This window comes from Toxotes jaculatrix, chromosome 10 (genome assembly GCF_017976425.1).
Source record: "Toxotes jaculatrix isolate fToxJac2 chromosome 10, fToxJac2.pri, whole genome shotgun sequence".
Classification (NCBI taxonomy): Eukaryota; Metazoa; Chordata; class Actinopteri; family Toxotidae; genus Toxotes; species Toxotes jaculatrix.
Genome location: NC_054403.1, coordinates 18454416 through 18475820, shown reverse-complemented (window position 1 = coordinate 18475820; position 21405 = coordinate 18454416). Strand labels below are relative to the sequence as shown.

Sequence of the window (21405 nt, the reverse complement as noted above, 5' to 3'; positions counted from 1 at the left end):
GGCAGGCAGCCATAGTTAATAAATTGGACTGTCCCATGCTAATGAATGGAGTCCAGAGATGGGCAAAAGGAAATGAAGGGAGTAGGGGGATGTCAAACTACATGAACGATGAAGTAGCTCATATCAGGGCCTATATTACAGAGCCCTATTAGTTCTCCTGTCTCTGCTGGCAATGGGTGTAATGAGGCAGTCTCCAAAGACTAAATTGATGCCTACTCTATCTCACCACTCCAAGGATTAAGAGCGAGCTTATTGTAGAGTTGTACAATACACTGTAGTAACCAGCAAAAGCCTCTTTTACACTTACATTATTGTATAATGACACGACTCAGACTTATATCTTAACACCAGTGTAAGGAGTTTGTCTGCTACAGTAGTTGTCAAATTCAGATTTCGAAAAGCCATCCATCCATTGTCCATCAGAATGCAGTCTCTCTATAGTTTTATTTTTAATGGTCCTTCAGTGGTTCAGAGGTCTCAGTGATAATTGTCTGTGCATCAGCAGCACTCTGGACAGAAAATCAGAATTCGCAGCTGCAATCTTTTGCACTTTTGATGACAGAAGACAAAGAAGTGTGAGTTTCATGGTGCTTGCAGACTTCTTGGACCATTAATTTTTATCATTAACTTTGCATCTGGGCTATGCAGTATGCCATTGATTAGAATATGCAACTCTGAGGGGTTTTAATATAAGCTGAACACTTCGGTACATCTTGTAGGAGTTAACTACACAACTGGTCAAACTAAATCTTATTTAAAAAATAGTTGTCACATAAGAGATTTAATGGGATGGGCCATTTTTTTTTAACATAGTCTTATTTAAATTTTCTTGGGGTCATTGTGGTAAGCAGGTCTCGGTTTAATGTTTTTACTATTAAAAAAATTAACATAAATGTTAGCATTGAAATAACCATTTACATTGTAATGAATCAAACTTATTTTATGAAAATAAAAGGTAAGGTGTCTTTGGTTATTATCCTATTAAATATCGTTATTTGTAAAATAAATTGACAAAACCTTTAATATTCTCGGTACATTTTCCATTTGGCTCCACAATAGTATTAGCAGTCAGTTTGACTTTTTTCTTACACTGCTTATTCTTTACGTCATTTTTTGACATCCCTTTACCCTTATCATTCCTATCATGCACTGTGGGCGACAATCAGAGCAGAGTCATGGACAAAACCCCTCATTAAAGAAAGCACTTCCTCCCGAGATGACAGAGACAATGAGGGAGAGGGCTGACCTTATTAACAAAGCCTGGTAGGTTAACACGGTGTCATGCCATCATTCAGATCATTCTCTCCCAGCTTCTCTTAGCAGTGACAGACTCCCCAGGTAATTACTACCTCATATCACACCCTCTCTACACATATGATGACCCTACATTGCTGACGTGTTCTAGTTTTTCCCATCAAATAGGATTGTTTTTTCTCTATTTTCTTTTTTTTTGGTACGCACCTAATTAGCTAAAGACACGTTTGATCTTGCACAGCCTGCAGTTCCCCTCACTAAGAAGGTATACTGAGGTTGTTGAGTCTTGAGTTGGCCTTGGCTCAAACAGGATTTCTTGTCTGGGAAGAGAAAGTTTGAAACATTTGTAATGCTACTGAGCCAAGGCAACAATCATACAAAGGGGAAAGCCACAGCAGTGGAGCAGATTCCAGGTTTTCAAATCCAAAAGAGATATTGATTTATTAGATAGAATGAGCCCTGTAAAGCCGGTCCACAAGCCTCAACTCTGAGGCAATTAAAGTTATATCCCACCTCTTTGTGATACGTTCGTGTCCACAGATAGGAAAGATTCGGGGTATGAGTGTTCAGGAGTTCCTCTAGGGAGAAAGCTTTTCAAACTAGAGAGCAGCACAGATGATTCCCAACTCTGCACCACCAATTATTACAGATTCTACCAACTAAAATTTCATCCCTAACACCCAGTCTTCTCTGTAATTGCAATGGCTGGCTGGTGTAATAAATAAGACAAGTAATAAGGCAATGAAGAAAGTGTGACACATTTTAAAAGTATATCTTAATATAAACATTTTATTCAGTGCATTTTTGTGTATACAACAAATAATAAACAACTGGAAGTTATCAGACAGACACAATGTCTGCCTGTATATGTTGTTTTATCAGATTTAGCCTGGTAGTTTGGAACACATGATCCAACATGGGTTAATACACATAGCCTACATCATGCAGCTCTAGACCAGAATTTCCCTGCTTTCTCCCATGCAACAGATAGGTTCACCTAATACAAACCACCTCCGGAGGAAACCAAGAAAAGAAAGCCTCCCAGAAGCATGTACCAGAAAGAAGTTATGTAGCTGAAGGGAAGAGTACATAGCCCACAAAAAGGGTCCTTTTCGTACATAATTGTGTTTGTACATGCCCTGTGCAAGAGAGGGAAGATATTCATTTTTGTATGTGTTTTTTTTTTTCCTTTTTTTCACTTTTACAAATATGACGTGTCCTATAAAATGTTAAGCCACCTAAAAGTCCACAGTATTCTTTTTTAAATATAGAAAATATTGTCACCACAATAAGTTACTCAAACACATAACAAGCATCCTGGGAAGGGGCTTGCACCATATTCCTATGGTGAACTGTATCTTCAATAGAAATGGATGGGGCGGGGAGGTCGGGGGGAAGTATGACACAAGCACAGAGGGAAAAAACAGATCACGAGGACAAGAGACGGAGACATTGTGAACACAGCAGTAACAGAAGGGAATGGGGACAAGGAGTAATCGTTTCATACCTCGGTCATTGAGCGTATCATCAAAAAGCACAACATCAAGCACACTTCCAACTCCAACGTGTTTTAAAATCACTTCCTTTGTCCATTGTTCCTTTTTTCCCCACAAAATCTTTGCTTTCCTTCATCAAAAATGTACAATGAAAAAAAAATTCCAGCTTTGCCTTTAGACTGGCTTGGTTTTCAGCGGCTTAAAGGGACACTCTTTCGTTCTGTCTTTGGTTTGCTGGAACCCCTTTTCGATGACGAATCAGCAACAAAAATACAAATACTGAACAATGGCAAGGGAAGAGAACAAGAGGGGACAAAACCAAAACCAGTTATCAAATAAAAAGCTCTCTGCTAATTCAGAAAATTAGCAAAAAAAACAAGGTGCAGCTGTGGCATCTCTGAAAAGAAAAAAGAAAAACTGCAAGAGAGCCACACTGTCCCTTATACTTCAGGTCAGCTGAACATAGGCTTCATTTTCCCATGCTAGAGAGCTCAGTCTCTGAGCGTGTGCACTAGGACGCAGGAGAGCTACCGTCTGGCTGGCCACAGTCCCAGCAGCTCTAGGCTGTGCCACACCAGGGAGTTTATAGGCTTTGTATTCACAGAAGCATGGATGAGACAGAGATCAGGGCTTGTACTGTACCACTGCAGCCTTGTAGACCAGCACCATTACTGGCTGCCCTGACCACTTACATGTCTAACTTCCTGTCCCTGTCTGACAGATGCACGAGTGCTTGGTGTCTACATGACCTAAGAAAAGTTATTGTCCACAGGAAATTAAGAAAAATAAAACAAGATAAAAATGAGCTAACTGGTACGCAATCATCGCCAAAACAGAGTGATCAAGGTAGGAAATAAATCTCAAGCCCAAAACAATTTTTTAAAATTTGTTTTTAAATCCAGAATGGTTTATGTGCCATTAAGTTTCTTACTTTTGATGCTGTTTTGAGACGGAAACAGTGGTTTATCAGGATGGTGTCTAACTGTGTTGGGTTTTTTGGGGGGTTTTTTTTGTTGTTTTTTTTTCTCCTCTATTGATGGTGCCTGGGTGTTTATGTGTGGTTTGTTGTCGTAGCTAGTCCTGAACCGCTGATCGGTAAGAGAAGTCTGCTTGGATTCACGCTCTGCTGGAGGTAAGGTTTCGTGGTTCGGCCACAGGCCTGGATTCGGCTACTGGGCTACGTCGACTCGTTCTGGCTCACGGCTTTGCCTCCGTTGAGCACAGCTGAGGCACTCCGACTCTTGGTGGGCGTGCCGCTGCCGGAGCGGGAGAACTCTGTCAAGTCGTGGAGGGATGGCTCTCTGTACATTGCCACTGCGGAAACACAAGACAAGTGTGGATCAGATCAGATAAACTGATTTATTTTTTTAATTACTTTTCACAAACCACAACAGAAAACAAGAACTTTGATTTAAAGTATACAAATGGCAATAAAATGCTTTGGTCATCAGAACAGGTCCTGTGATAGTAGAAAGTGAGATTTTACTTATAGTTCCCTGCAAACTGCTGAATCAAGAGATCACAGCAGACCAGGTTGGTGCTGAAGCAAAAGAAAATCCTACATTCACAGCATGGCATTATAAATTCAGGAGATGCTAGTGCTTTGGCTTTGCTGTGTATGCAGCATTGGTCCAATCTGCATCTCAGCAGTGGCTTTTCAGAAGAAATATCAGTAATCTGAGGTTCACAGTCTTTGGTTTCAGGATGTTGTGAACATCCTTCTGCCTAGAATGCTATTTGATGTTCATTCCTAAGGGAGTCTGTGGCTGAAACAGCAAATGCAGTCCTTCAGACACTTCACTTAGCCCAGCATTTTTTTGTTGCAGCAGCAATCCGGAGACCATCCTTGTGTATACACGTCAATCAATGGCAGGGTTTCTTTGGAAAACTGCTGATGATTGCTACCGGTCTTGTTAGTGACAGTACAGTATGATTATAATGGATTATAATGGTGGGCAACTGATCTCAGGATTATGGTATCACCTCCACCACAACACCACTGCTGCTATTCATTTTCAAACATAAATCCCTTGTTACAACCATCCATCTAGTCATTTTTCACATTCCTCCACACAAGTCTCGCCGTGTTTCAGTGACACCACTTGACAGACTACACACTTTCCTGATAAAGGCAGCTCTTTGTGTCTCGCATCAAGACTTTCTGGGAGAATTGTAAGAGGATTTTCCTGTTTGGGTTTGAATGATGTGAGCTGAACTTGATTCATCCACAGGAAGACAGAATGAGGGGCCATGGGCAGAGACTCACAGACTGGAACAAGAAGAGTTTTGAGTAATGGCTGGAGGAGATGCCACTGCCAATGCAGAGACAGCTTCTTAATTGGTGCCCTGTAACACCACTGCCTCTGAATCTTTATGAGCTGCTGGAACAAATTCTCCTTTATTTCTCTACCTCTCCTTCTTTCCCTCACAAAGCTCTTTCCAAACCACCTCGCTACATCTGGATTTTATGTTATGTAAAAGATTTAGTAAATATTGTGTGGATAAGTGCTGGATAATTTAAAGTTTGTGCAAAAGAATGGGGAATATCTTACATATATGGGTATTGCAACAAAAATATCTATTCATTTTTCTCATTTTGGTTTTGCTGTTTGATTGGAAAATACTCTATTTCTGCTTTTAGATAAAATACATAAAAGGCAGCTGAAGGCAATGGTTTTAGGAATCTGTTAGTATTACGGTCTCATCCAGCCTATCTCTAGCTATTCTCTAGTTCTCTCTCTCTCGGTAGTTCTCTCTCAGCATAAAGCAAGGCAATCCTTCTCTGGCTATTGCTCTTAAGTGTGTTTGAGACCCCCCTGGATAGCCTGTTAAATGAAAGTGAAAAGCTGTTATGGTGATCTCAGAGGGCAGACATGGATTCTTGATAAGATGCAGACTGGAGGAGTTCATCCAAAGACACAAGAAGCATCACACTGACAAACAGAAGAAATGAATAATTTTAACTGTAATATCCAGCAGTGAAATCAATACTAAATATCTGAATGAGCCCTCTCATATATTACTAAGAGTTTTCTCACAGATGTATTACATTTAGAAATGTTCTTGGTTCTTTTTGTGAAGACGGCATATCTGATCAGGAGCATCTTTTGATAGACGTTTTGTGGATTGATATGAATGATGTATATGAATGAAACTATCCAATCCTTTACCTATACCTATACTTTAAAATTCATCATTTAAATTTTGCCCAGTTCCCTCTAATCTTGTATCTCTGTATGATAAAACACTGTATCTGATACTTCATAAAATCTAATTATTAGACAAGGTTTACGACCTAATCATCGTTTCACCTAGTTAGGCAGAAATAACTCAGCAGTGCTAGTAGACGTGAATGTGTACAGACACAAAAGGATGTAATGAAACTATAAAAAGGGCCCCATGTGACAGATCCAGACTGTACTCAACAATCAACAGTCTTAAAAAAAGGCCTCTTTTTGTCATTGTTAGAGCATTTTGCACCAAAAAGCCTTTCATTTCTTAGTAACAGCAAAAAAGAAGGAAAAATCTCTTCTTTTATCCTGCTGAAGTGAAAACAGACTCTCTCTGTCTCCTCTCTGTTGACAGGTAAATCTGTGTCTTGTTGAAGATGAAAGGACTGTGGCCTTTTCAACAGCGAGAACAAACCATTTCTCCTTCTCTCCACCCTGTTTCCTCTGTTCTCTACAGCCATGCCACCACACACACATAGTCTGAATGGGAGGAGTTCTCTGTGGCTTTACTGTAAAGAAAATAAAGTCCTGGGTGCTGCTATTCAAAGCATTTAAACATATTGTTCCTGCTACTTCTGGACAATGCCTTGGCCTCATTCTGCACTGCGTCTGCAGCGAAGTGTGACCAACTAGAGATGGCCACGGAACAGGTCCATGCCAGCATCTCTGAGGAGACTGCTAAATGCCAGAGTCATGCAGAAAGCAGCTAATTTAGTCTTTAGTAAAAGAATATCCACATGGACTGAAAGTATAAAGAAAATGGGGACATTTAAGTGGAGAAAAGCTATTGCTTCTCAGAGAAGGTGTCTTATTGTGAAAAGCAGCCCTTTTGCCAGCTAGAAAGGTGACATTGCTGAATAATCAAGAAACTTTCTTAAGAGATTATGTAGCTGCAGCAACTTTATCCCTGATGCCAAGGACTGCACTCTTCTCAAGCTGCCAGTATTCTCCATCAGATCTATTTGTTGGATGGTCACATAGCTTCAGAAACCCCCTCCCCCTATAACTTTCCAAAACTGACAATCCAATAGTCGCACCCACTTCTTGCTGCGATTGGTCAGCTGTGCTGAGGAGAAAAAGGGGCCCGAATCTGAACTTCTCTCTAGCTGAGCTGTCTTTTTTTTTTTTTTTTGACACAACTATTTCTGTCTCTTTTCATGTGAAGGACTGAGTGAAACACTATGAACGCCTTCCAGGGGAGACGATATTGATATTGTATCTCCATCTTTGTCTATGAAAGTCGGCTTTTTGCTCCACCTTTGAGTACCGCCATTTGGAACTGTAAACTGTAAACACTTGATTTCTCACGTGGTTGGACAACACATTATATGAACAAGTACTGATCGAGCATAACCTGACCTTTAAAGCTGAACAGTAAAATGTGGAAGAGGATGTGGGCAGGCTTACCCTTTAGAGGTTTGGGAAGGAAGTGGGCTGCTGGCTTGTTCTTCTTGACATGATTCCCCTTCATGATTTCTCCTTCCTTGTTCAGACCGAGGTACCAGCCCCTGCCCGACTGCTGCTGCCGGTATATCATGGAGGAGTATGTCACATAATAGTTCTCGAACACTGACTCCTTGAATTTGCACTCTGGTGTAAAGTGTTCCTGGGGGGGGGAAAGGAAGCAGATACAGTGTGTAGTAGTTGTTGGACAGTAATTCACAAGATCTCAGGAGTCTTTGACGTTCTGTCATGAGGAGAAGCAGCTGAAATGCAATAGTCCATTACTTGAGAGTGCAACTTAATAACGGTACATTGCGCTGCTCATCCAACACACACTCGGGCACGAAAAGACAGAAGGAGCTATCTCGAGGCTCAAGCCCCAGATTTTTGTCTCTTGAGAATCTTTGAAATCTATTCATTCCATTTACTGTAGTGAATAATGTAGCACTTTATATAGATAACAGTGATATGATGGATACAGAGGAGCATTAATAAAACATACATGCATGATGAAGAGTATATTATTCTCATTTTGCTCCTAGCTGTTAATTATGAATGGGCTGTTCATTATCTTTCAGAGTATTGTCTGCTGTATTTAGGATTTTCTTGGACATGGTAATTTATTACGACCATTTGATTTATTATGCCATGTATTATAGTACTGACCTTCTTTTAAACTACAAAGTGGCTTTAATAGGTTTATATGTAATCAGTGTGCTCTTGGATGGTGCATGCAGGGTATGTGTTTCTCCACCTATCTTTGTACATAGTCAAGCTACGTCCTTATCTCTTACACTAATGACCTAGCTGTGGGAAGACTCCTTAGAGACGTGATTTTGCTGTTCATTTTCCAGGCTCCATACTGTGCAAGAGTTCACTCCTCCTTTCTGTTTGGTTTGGAATCCAGTGACTATATAGGATTTGGCCATTAATGCTACAGCTGTGTGGCTGAGGTTTATTTCCCCCGAGGCAAGGTTTTGTGTGTGTGTGTGTGCACTGCTTAGGTGTATGAGTGAATGTGTGTGTGTGTTTGTCCAATTTGTAGAACTACTTCGGCAGTGAGTCTACAAAACAGTCTAATCCGTTAGAAGACAATTCCCCCTGAGAGAGATTGAGGGACAGTGCATGAGTGAAAGGCAACTAAAGAGAAGTGAAGCTAGTCAGCAGTGAGTTGTTTTTGCCATGTTTGTAAATTTTCACTGTCGGCAAATGAAAATACATACAGTGTGTGCAAACCCCGCCATAACACACAGTTACACACAGCTGGAATAACCAATGGCTGTAACTCACAATAGTTATTACAAAGTGAGCTTTCTCAGAAACAGAAGGATGGATGCCTCTTTCAGACTAAAGCAGGTCTAGCCAGGATCAGTCCTGTAGCCATTTAAAAAAAAAAAAAAAAAAACATCACTTTGGTGGGTGTCAATGGTGAGAGTGATGATGTGTCCTCAGGGCCACAGACTCCCTGTGAGTTCATGACAAACAACATACCACTAACAGACAGGGAGTCATCTATAACACCATCTCTGTTTTTTTTTTTTTAACAGTACAACAGCATCACTCTTCATGTGCAGCGCTAATAGGACTTCAAAAGACTGAATGAGGTTCATGTCTGGTGATGATGTGCTTTGATCTGCTTTGGATGCTTTTGTGTACAATGCCACTCATGTAAATGTAATGTAAGGGTTAGGCAGTGAACTTTAATGGGTCAGAAAATGTTCACTTGTTGAACAAGTTAAGTTCAATCTAATACAAAAAAATATTGTATTGTGTTGTGCCGTGCCTTATGTCACGCGCAGGCACAGAACCCACTCAAGACACAAATCCCAGACCCACCTACAGTAACAGACGACCATCGTTTGTCATCCTCTCTCACTGATCTAGCCTTCACGGACCGCACCAGACAAAAGCCTCTGACAGAAACAAAGCTAAAGTAACAGGAAGCTTGTGACTTATCAGCTCAATGGGATACATCCTGTTGGCTGAGCCTTGGTTCACAGTTAAGCTGCAACCTCGCAGGGGTACCACACACTCCATTTGAATAAATGCTAAGCCCACCAGGAGGGCTGAAGAACCAGCTGGGAACTGTTACAGTTCAGCAAGAAACTGGTCTCCTAAACAGCTCTTATTTCAGACAAGAGAGTTTTTAAACTGCAAAGACAAATAAAGCTGAGTGACTAGTCAAGTAAAAATGACATGTGCTTTTCACCCCTGTTTATACAGACAAGTAAATGTTTAGGTTCAGAGTTAGGGTAAAAGACTTTTTGAGATTACCAAGCTGTAATGATCATCAATATCTGACAATGATAAGAAATAAAAGAAAAATGAAATTTATAAAGTTCTGATGTGACTCAGATTGCACATCTGAAGTCCCCAACAGTGTACTTGGTTTTCAGTAGTTGAGGTCCTGAGCTGATGCCAGACATCAATATCTGTTAGAGGCCATGTCTGCACTTAGTTTGCCCTTTAATCTTCAGGCCTCAGTCCTAGATAAGATGGGGATCTATAGTTGATTGCTTGTGTGCCTTGACTGTGTCTCCAATTTGCTGCTTGGTGCAAAAAAGATTAGATTCACATTTTTCAAGTCTATATTAAAACAATACCTGTTCAAAAAAAGTCAATACTTATATGTTCATTTAACAACTTGCTGTATCGGTGGTGTAATTGTTCCTTCTGTTCATGCAAACAGATCCCTTCCTAAAGCCCTTCCAGTTTTTAACTGAAGGAGGACGCAATCCACAATCCTTACTATGTGCAAGAATGATTTCCAAAATCCAACAATCAAGATGAACATAAAATGTCTAACCTTACTAGCTCTAAAATTAGCTACAATGTCAATATGTTGTCTCTTCTGTCCAGCACTAGTTTATTGTAATGGAGCTTTATATCTGACATCTTGATTATGAAGGTACTGGTATAGGACCTATTTAAGAGGTCATGCAAATCTTTCATCCAAACAAAAGTAGCTGTATAAGTCTATTACTGAGAGATTTCTGCTGTTTTACTACTAGATCTTGGAGGAGATTCAAGACATTTTCCATGATAGACAGCAGTTTGCGCAGCATCCTCCTCTCCAAACTGTTAACAGCTCCAGAGTAGTTCCAGCACAGACCTAGTGTTTTGATCAGCATATTCAGTTTGTTTGCATCGCCAGCTCTGATGCCTCTGCTCCAGCAGATTGCAACAATATTGCACTCACAACAACAGAGTGTTAGAAGATATTCAGTGTCTTTCTGCATATACTTAAAGAACTAAGCTTCATTGAAAAATTTAGTCTGCCTTGGCCCTTTCCGTTGGCATCTTGGCATTGTCCTTCAAGTCCAGTATATTGTCAGCACAGACTTTAAGATATTTGTGTTCCTCAAATGATGACATTATTGAAAGAAAGTCTTTCAGATTAACCATTGTCTGTGAGTTCTTTAGTGATAAGCTACTTTATATTCTTTAAGTATTAGGCTGCTAATCTAGTCTTTATATGTATACTAGAGCAGGGGTCTAAAAATTTCACAGACCCCCTGTTGAAGACCTCCGTACTAGAGTATATTTGTGTAAACAAAGAACATAAAGACTACAGATACAAGCAGGAACAAGGAGTGTGATAGTATTTTTATGTTTCCATTGTGCTTCATTTCTTTGGTCACAATTGTGTTAGGTTGAGAATTTTGTCTAGACCGCCAAAGCTATCAATTTTCTCCCTTTTATTCTCTTTACTTGAGTCAGATTTTGTTTAAAATATTTTGTCTCCCTTTGCTTTGTCAATCCTTCTCACATACTGTTAATTTCTTGACTGTTCACCTCTGTCATTACCTCAATGTCCTTGTTTCTTTCTTGCGGCCTGACTCTCTTGTTCAGCCCGATTAGCAGCAGCGATCTTAGAAAGGCTGGGCAGCATCCATCTCAGTTATGCACGACCAGCAATTGGAAGCTACACAACTGCTGCTCAGTTGTCAAGCCAGCTCTCGAGCCAGGAGTTCTGTTCTACCTCTAATAATGAGCTTATGTGGATTTGGCTTGTTACACTCGCCTTGGAGAAGAATAAGAGTCTATTGATAAACAGACGCATACAGATAGATACAGGCACATTTAGAGCCAAGATGGAGGAGAGGCTGCTGGCGGGTACTGCTGTATTGGAGTTGGTCTATGGACAACAGGCTCGCTCAGACTGACACAAGGAGGGGCCAAAATGGCAGGGGATCCCCATTTCTGTTCTAACAGGACTGTGATAGACAGAAACATTCAGACTCTTTTGAATGGGCTCCAGTAGAGTCTTCTTCAGTCAATAGCATATCTATTGTTCACTGAAACCAATCTCCCAGTGAAAAAAATCTCACATCACTTTAATCAAGACTCCAGTGCCAGATGGAGCGAGGGGAAATCACTTTAGAAATAAAAAGCAGGACATTATCTGCATAGAAATGATATCAGCCTTGTCATCTCCCTCCCCCATTTCTCTGTGGTGGTTTGGCTAAATGGACTTTTAATGATTCCATTACACTACATGGGCTTTTCCTTGAAATATGCAACTATAACATGTCCTTGTCCAAATGATTCACATCTGGCAGCCTCACTTACTCAATGTCCAGGAAAGCGTTTTTGTAAAAAAAAAAAAAAAAAAAGATTAAAAAAATTATTAGAGCATTGCATTAGTGTATGTAATGCTGTTAGGAGCTGTGCCCCTTTCATATAGAACCTATTAGGCTAAAGGAAAAGGAGATAAAAGGTTCTGATGCGTACATTGCAATAAAGAGTTTGATAAGCTTGCATACCCCCTGTTGTACGAGTCTCTCAGTTCTTCCTATTTCTGTAGCTATGAGAAAATTTGTAGCTGTGCTGCTGGGTGCTACTGTGATACATTTTGCCAAATTTTATTGGAAAGGAAAAGGTAAAATTCACAGTCCATCTCTATTCATTCCTCTTTTCTAAAGCATCATTGTGGGGGATGAGCAGTGTTTTCATTTAACTTTATAGACCTCTGTCTTCACATGCTGCCCGGTAGTTAGGAGCAAGAAACTGAACATGAGCACAGAGGATTGAAAACTTTAAGGTCTTCTATTCATGTTCTGTACAAGCTTCAGTGACATGCACTTTTACCTCAGCCTGCCTATTATTTACATACAAGTTGTAGGGTTTGCAGATTGCAGTTTAATATCTTGAAAGTTAACCCCAACAAAAATATGATAACAATTAACAGGGCATTAGGGATTTATCTTTTATGAATCACAGCTTCATATTGAACATAGTTAAGAGCACTAAACCCTTGCCTAAGAAGTCCTTCTTTCCTTCCTTCTCATCACTCCTCCCTTCCCCTTTTGAAAAATTTCTGTAGTGACAGGCATGCAAATCTCATTTCAGTGCATCATATGTTCAGTGCACATGTAAACACGCTTTTATATTTGTAACAAAAAAATGTTCGCTGTCAGTGTCTCACCTTCCAATAATGTTCCTTCTTACATCTGGAAATTTCTTCTACACAAATTTATTTACTCATGTCTTTCTAAATGAAGTGCATTTTAGCATTTTATCCCCTGGACAGAGACCAAGGAGCGACAGAGAACAGTCTTATGTTTTACGGCAAGGGGGAATCCCTGCTGCAAGTTATGGCAGTATTGCCTGAGCTCTTTATGATCCAATAACTGCCTATAGGGAAGGGACATTTAAAGGATGATGTTAATGCTGAGTGTAACATATTGAAGGATGTTTTGCTGTCATTTGTTCTATCCGTGAAAATAAAACACACAGACACACATGCACACACTGTCCATCTGTGAAACCTTGTGTACTCTTGCACACAATTACACATTTCAACAGTGATAAGGGTAACTGTAAAATGAATATTCCATTAGCAAGGCAGGCATGTCAAGAAAACACTATCAATTATAATGCGCTCTCAAACAGCATTCTGTTGGCTTCTAGGGGGTAATTACAGCTGAATAATGTTTTCCTGATCCAATCATCAGGAGGAGAAATACGAGCATAATGGATCTGATCTCCTCCTTAAAGATACTGGCCAGATTTTTCACAAGACAAGCCAATGCTGCGCACTGCCCCATGTGTATTCAGATGCCATATCGAAACTTAAATTACATCAATTATGCCAATGGAATCAGGGCTGAGCGCTGCTCTAGTTTATATGCAGCCACATCAATTGTATGTGAGACTCACAAAAGCTACTGCTATGGCAAATCTTACTAAATCCGGCTTTTCAGTGTCCCAGTCTTTTTTGTGGAGTGGAAGTGGATTAAAAAGCACCTTTTTCTCAAGCTAAAGATAAAATAAACTCATAGTATTCATTGTTTTGGAATAAATTGGAGAGCTGTAAGCTAGTGGAAAAGACCCTCACAAATACCAAATACAAATAGATCCATTCACACAGGGTACACATTCAAGCCACACACACACAACAAACTAGTTAATGATACAGCTCAGTGGAGTGAAACCTTACAGCAATGGTTATTTACCAGAGGCATTGTGCTTGCTAAATGGTTGAAAAGGTATGGCTGTTAGCCAACTACATATCTAACAGGACTGTACTAAAACACAAATACATAACGTACAAGCACAGTGATGCACAGACTTCTTTGATACCTTTCGGGCTGTATTTTTATTGATCCTACAAGCATACGATGATTAACATTTGATGGTTATACTCTGAAGAATAAAATATGCTCTCTCTCACACAGCCTCTGCATCACCTCTGCAAGGTTTCAGTGACTCTCCTGGAACATTATTTTGAAAATAGAATTCATACCAAAACCCAACATAAATGGGAGTAAAACAGTTAAAGTGGATTGGCGGATCTAATGCTGGGGTCAGATTTGCCTAGCAGCCTTTTTTGGCTTTTCTTCTGTGCATTATCCAGGTCACCTTTTTTTGTTTTAGTCCTTTAGATGCCACTTAATGCATATTCAGCATGCCTTTATAAATAAGTGAGGATGTGATGGGTTCAGTGTCCTACAGAGGAACTCTTTCACAGGATGCATGACAATCGCGGGGATTGTGATTGAGTTTGCACTGAGCTTGTAAACCTCAGTGCTAGCCTGATAAATATTTCCACCCCAAGAGCCGTGAACTCAACATTTTACACACACTCACACAGAGCAGTCTAGACGAGACTCAACTGGAGCCTCAGTGACTCACACTAATTCAAATATGACCCACCAGGAAATTAATAACACCACTTCAAAGGCACCTCATGAGATATGTGGACACCACTTAGCTCAGGATCTAAAAATGTACTCACAGATCTGAAAACATTTCAAGAAAGTGCAAATTAATATTTTTTCAGATTCATTAGAAATATTCAGGGCATACATATTGTGCTGAAAACACTATTTTTGACTAGAATAGGAAATGATTCTGTAGTTATGATGCTAAACTTGGTCCACAACTTCTGCAAAGGTAGAGGGACAAACAGGAAAACGGGATAGTAAAGTAAAATACATATTAATTGCTTCTTCCTCTCCCACACATTGACGCTGATGGATGAATATATTTTCACTGGTGCATTCTGCCTCACCCACTCATGTACACTCTTTTCCTCACTCCTCATTTCTCTCACTCTCCCTCTCTTTTTCTTAGTGTATTCTTTCTGCTCTACGTTGAACGGATGGTTGTATCCAAGCAGATCCACAACCATCAGATGCATATGTGTACGGCAGCTCAGTCTATGCTCTAGGACCCACTCCAATTAATGCCAGCAAAGGAAATACATAACATTAGCTTAAATCTAAACATACCTATAAACGTTTAATTTTGCATTCATTAGAACTTGCGTCAATCCTATTTACAACAAACTCACCATTAACTCACATTTTCATTCATGCATGTATTTATGCAGACACATGTACAATAATGGGAGACATCCAGATCCCAGCAGCAGCAACCCCTACCCCCACCCCCACCTAGAATACGTCATCTGTTGTCTCTCCACTGTTGATTGGGAATCTCCCTCCATTGCTGACCTGCTATTGGCTCGTTCAACGTGTGGCTTCAAGGCAACACTTTACCATAGCAGCAATCCCAGCAAGACAGGCACTATTAGGCAGCCAGCTACACATTCAATTCAATTCCCTCTCTAATTTAGCTGAAACTGAAAGCTCTGCAACCCATCCCCCAGCCACATGCCTCTAATGTAACACACCCAGTAGATATACTGTATTTCACATGAAGGCTGGTTTTAAAACAGCATAGATAATATAGTGTATGCAGCCAGCAGTATTCTTTCTAGAGTGTAGCTTGTATGCCTTTCACTATTTGAATAAAATAAAAGCATATTAATACATCATTAAAAAAAACCCACACAAAATACAATAAAATGAAAATTCTGTGCTTGCGAGAAGAGATTGGTGTTGTTTTAATTTTCACTGATTGTGGTTCACATTCTGATTCTGCTTACTGATTCTTGTTCATTTTGAATCCTGGTAGGTGTCAGATTAGCCCTTTTTAGAGGACCTGGTTTTAATGGTACTCTCAATCACCAAATGTGCAAAATTTCTCTGACTCATCTTGAGATACACTGGGATTATTTTGTGGTTAAAATAGGATGTAACATAAAACTTGGTTATCATCTGTATAGCAGTGATAAGATCTACCTCCTTATTATCAGTTTATGGGGATCCAGGATAGAACCTAGGGGCACACCACAAGAGAGCCTTGCATGTGAGAATGCACAGTTAACTACAGCAACTGATAAACTGTCAGAGAGGTAGGACAAGAAGCATGTAGAGTTGCCCAGAGATACCCAAACACTGCCTAAATCTGTCAGTTTAGAGTACCATGATCAACAATGTAATGTAATGAAAAGATTAACTCAAAATCCAACAATACCAAACGAGATTACTCTCCTGTGGCACTGTGTATTAAGCCATCATTGAAGACGGAAGCAAGACTGAAAACCTATCAAGAACACTGAACTTATCGAAGGTCATTGTATACTTATTTTCATCCCCTTTTCCTAAAACCTTTGCAATAAAAGGCATTTTAGAAATAGGCCAGTACTTCTACTGCTTCTTCCCTCTGCTTGTAGAGCCTTTGCCAGCAGGATCCGTCTTTATTATTTAATTAATCCTACAGTTTGCTGCATGTGCTTAATTACTGACATCCAAGCTCATATCATTAAAATCATTCACTGGGAGCTGTGGACTGCTGGGGAGCCATGTTAAATACAGCGCATAAATGTGTGTGTGTGGGGGAAGGGGTTTAAGGAGTATGTTTTATTTCAATTATTCCTGTATGTTCCCCTCAGGCATGCTTAGCTAGGGCGGTCCACATGGATATGTTGTCAAACAATCACTAGCACTCATTAAAATGTAATTATAGGCAGACAATACAACATTCGAAAAGGCTGCTGTGATTATGTTGTCATTCTTTTGGTCTTACAAATAGAACACTGAATGAGAGCTTTGTTTCACTGTTCAACTGTTAACTAGAAATTGGATATTTATTTTCAAATATTTTAAAGAGATTTGGTAAGAACGTTACATTTCTATGGACAGCAGCTCAACTGGTTTTACTTACTATTAAATGCTGAATGACAGGTAAAACAACACAGTTCTAGAGGTTTTTCTAGAGGTTTGTGTAAACTGCAATTATTTCTGTTCCCACTGTCAAATAAAACTCACCAGTGTTGTATTGTGGTAACAGCAACACTGGTGATATGTGAAAACTATTCTCAATGCTCAAATGTAACAAGTGTCAGAATATAGGTAAATGCTGATAGTACAGTTATTATTAAGCAGACATCTTTTATAAGGCTGCTTGTTGTTGTAGCTCTCTTCAGCACCTCAATCTCCTATTTAGTATGTGTTGAGCCTTTTGTTATCGTTGTCTTCTGTTGCTAAGATCTAATGTTCAGGATTGTGTTTGTCATTAAGGGGATTAGTTCTTTCAAGCAGAATCCTTGTTGCTTCTTGGATTGGATAAAGAGCTCCCTAAAAGAGCAGAGCCTCTTTCACCAAATCTAACGGTATAACCATTTGCAGTTCCTTGACGTAAGTGTTTCTGACTGAGCTAATGCTTGGTGAAAGCTAGCACATTAACCCTGTTTATTAATGCATTTGTGTGTTTGTGTGTACGAGAGAGGGAACTCAGGGGAGAGAGAGGGAGGCCAGAGGGCCAGTTTTCCTTCAGCGTTCATCACATCACTACCTCAGTATGTGATAGATAATTTGTCCGCAGTAGCTGCAGAACAAAAAGCTACTAGATCATTAGGTTTTCGTCGCTTTTTCTGAGCTTGTTTCTATCAATCACCATTGTGTCTGCCTACTGGGACCTTTACCATACAGAACAATCTTTACTAATTTGACTATGAGGATTGTCTGTCAGCAGTGAATGTGTGTGTCTGCACGCCCTCTGGCTCCACATCCAACCAGCCTGTCAGTCTTCTCAGCGACGCCTGCCACACAATGTGATGGTGGCATTTGGGAGGAAGACGAACAGGAACATTGTTCGGCCTGCAACTGAATAATTCATAACCTTGCACATTTAATCAAAGATGAAGAGCCAGCTGCCACGATCGGATGTGTCACTGCTCCGCCTGCTTACACAATCCTTGAACTTTTTATTGACACTGAATTATATCAGAAAATGATAGTGCTCTTTCATCAGCCTTGGGATGATTTTGCGTCCGAGTGGGCATGCTGAAAGTTAGTTACTCATTTACACAAATAATATAAATAAAAGAATAAAATCTTCTAAAACATAAAACCCAGACTTGAAGCAAAGTATCAGCAATTCTTTTAAAGTATATATCTTCTCTCTCGCATATTTTTGTTGTTTCTTCCAGTTGCTTATGTCAACATAACTCAGATGCCTGTTGGAGACCCAACATTCCCTCTGCATACAGTTGGCCTAGAAGGTCAGCGACTAGGATAGAGCCAAAGACCCCATCCTATACACGTACATGCACACAAACATACATACATCACACATACATTAAATGAGACACTCACTGATGTGTACAGGTAGCCCTCACTGTTCATAGCCAGATAGAGTTTGGTCTGCACCCCTTGGATGGCCACCACTCGCAGCCCCACTGGAATAAGGTTGAACATGGCTAAAAGAGACAGACAACAGAAACAAAGTGTAAACATGGTACGTTTTCATTTCCATTTAATACACTTCTTATACTTTTTACATTTCTCTTTTTATATTAGACAATGAATAAACAAAAAGCAAGCAGTAATTTATTGCGTTAGAAACCATGTTTCTTTCTGGTTAACAACCGGCTAACTACTACTACCATTAGCGGTTAAAATTGTTGTTGTTGGTGTTCCCGATCTCTGTCAGGATGAAAGAATGAATTGTCAAAACCAAACCACAAATAGAGCTACGGCATAAGCTCAGGGACTCAGCTTCTCTCTCCCAAGGGTGTTTAAAAAAGCAAAAGAACAAAATCAGAAGCAAGAGACAGAAACAGAGAAATTGTTGAAATTACATATTAACACACCCAAACAGAAATCATAGTATTGCTAACACAATATGTAAAACCTTTTGAAATAAAACACTATATATATATATATATATACACACACACATACACCCGTGTTAACATGTCTGTGACCAGCCTGACTGAATGCAAGTTGTGAGCCTGAGAGAGCCAGCGGCAGCCCAGCTGGTCAGTGAGGTACAGCCCTACCTAATTAATGTTGGCCTGGACTGTATACTAGCATGTGTGTGTGTGTGTGAGTTTCAAAAGATGCTGGCAGGAAACCCACAGGCTGAATAGAGGAAAGCACATGAGCGTCCACCTGAAAGTCTGTAGTCGTGCTTCTAGTCCCAAAAAAGAAAACTTCTCGCCTATTGTTCTGTTGTTGGACATAATCCCAAACAAAGATGGCTGCAGATTTTTGTTTTACCCTTTTGATAGTACCAAATAGAGTAAATAATGTCCACAGGAGAATCACATCATTCCTCTCAAGTTTCCCTCTTGATTGTTAAGACTGTACATTATCACATTAGGATAGAGACTTCCAAATTTAGACGTGTGACAGGAGAAAGTAAACCTCATTCTCATATCAGTTGAGCTGTGAGTCAGATTGTGCCCTTACTATAGGCCCTCTTGTTAACCACTTAGTAGATCCCTATCTGCAGACCCCTTTGAGCGAAGTGCACTATAGAGGCTTTTTGATGGGCTGTTTCATTTGCCCTTATCGCTTTAACACTGCAGACCAGCTTCTCTCTGGGCTTCCATTGTAAACAGCAGCTATAGAAATTCATAACGCATTTACTTGGTAGAGTAAACAGGCATTGGCAGCATACTCTTGGCTCAGTGGACAGGCGTTTACGTCCCAGAAGCACACGCTCTGTGGTTCTCTGTCTTCCTCTCTCTCTCTCTCTCTCTCTCTCTCTCTCTCTCTCTCTCTCTTTCTATCACTCAGTCTATCTTCTGCTTTCTATGTTTTTTTTTTTGTTCTTAACATGGTACTCGAAAGGTCTTTCTCAATATACATTCTCGTCTGTTCTCTCATCCCCTGTGAGATATCTGAATTAAAACATTGGTCAGTGTATATCAACAGTGACAACAAAAGAATGTCAGCATGGACAGATAAATATCCCATGAGTCAATTTGCCAGCACTCTAAGAATACGCTGAATGTTGCCTTGGCTGATCTGAACATATTTCAAAACAGCTGTCACAAACATAAAGTGCTTTAGTGTTGTGTGTGGTATATTACTCAATAGCAAGAGTTCTAATTGTTTAGCATTTTTACGACCTGGCTAGAATTGTTTTCATCTTGTAAGTCTGTGTGTGTGTGTTTCACCATGGCAAAATGTGATCCCGGAGACACCTACTGTAGCGAGAACTACCACAGAGGCAGTTTTGAGTGATTTTGCAGGTGTGTCTCTGTCTGTGGACAGATTTTGTCAGCAAAATAGTGTCACAACTGTGCAAGATACAGTCACGAAACTTTACAGGTGCTTAGTTGAGATCAAAATGAAGGCTAGGTTGGAAGACAGGTGTGGTCCGACCCAGGAGTACTCCGTAGTCATTACCACATGATTCAGTGAGTACCCAGTACCCATCGGTGTACATGCGAATATGTTGATGGGCGTCATGGATGGTGTGATCCCATCGCGAGATGGTCTCTAGTTTCTTTTTTTTCTTTTTTTTCTTTTTTTTCTTTTTTCAGTAATCAGAGCTCCTGTTGATTTTTCCATACTGATACTGATACTGATGCAGGTTTTTGCGGGGGGGCCTCCTGTTAAATTCTCAGTTATTCTCCCAGGTACAGTATGGTTGAGTTACTTTGTTAACTAACTTTAGCTCACACTAAATTGTCACCACTTTTCAAGCACAATGTTACATTGTGACAGTCATATAGTAGCGCAGCAATCAAAAGATGGCTCCCTAGGGAAAGACGCACTCACTGTCTTGAAGCTTGCAAAATGACAGATAGGTGTATCTCTTTTCTGGAACAGTATTTTTGCTGATGCCTGTTTTGGAAGCTATGTACAGCAGATGCTGCCAGTAAAATGTATATCTCAAACAGATAAGACCTACTATTTAAAACCTCAGTATCTGCAGTATTTTTAGAGGTCTGCACCTCGTGTATTCATTAAGCTGACAAACCTGCTTACCAAATTTGTATTTACTGACTCTGTCAACCAAAGACAGAAACTAAGATAATATAAATTTTAGTACACTTTATGGGTCACACCTGAGGTGCACTAAGATGCTCTCTCAACCCTAATATAAGCTATACTTTGCATACATTGTGTAAATAATTACTTAACTAGTTCACCAAAAAAGACTTCAAACATTTTCTAAACAGTTTTGAGGGTCTTACACTACAGAAATGGTAGATCAGCAGGTTACTCTCCAATAACTTCTCCCATAGAGGAGGAAAGAGCATGCAATATTATTTGTTAGGGCTGTTTTCATAAGAATTTTTTCTTCTTCATTTCAACACCAAACTGACAAGATTTGCACATTTTTTGTATGTAGCATTGTGTTAGATTTGATTTCTTCCTCTTCTGCAACAT

The 21405-nt window shown here is 39.9% G+C and overlaps 1 protein-coding gene across 5 annotated transcripts in view; it reads right to left on the bottom strand.

The window, feature by feature from the left end:
* Positions 1–2118: 2118 nt before the first annotated feature.
* Positions 2119–21405, bottom strand: part of fgf13a (fibroblast growth factor 13a) — a 91073-nt gene continuing 71786 nt past the window's right edge. For all 5 annotated transcript variants that reach the window (XM_041048778.1, XM_041048781.1, XM_041048779.1 and 2 more), the window contains 3 exons: positions 18373–18476; positions 7388–7586; positions 2119–4064 (listed from right to left, as the gene is read on the bottom strand). In XM_041048778.1, the coding sequence (XP_040904712.1) occupies positions 3928–4064; positions 7388–7586; positions 18373–18476 (440 nt within the window). In that variant the 3' untranslated portion in view covers positions 2119–3927. The remainder of the gene's footprint in view (positions 4065–7387; positions 7587–18372; positions 18477–21405) is intronic.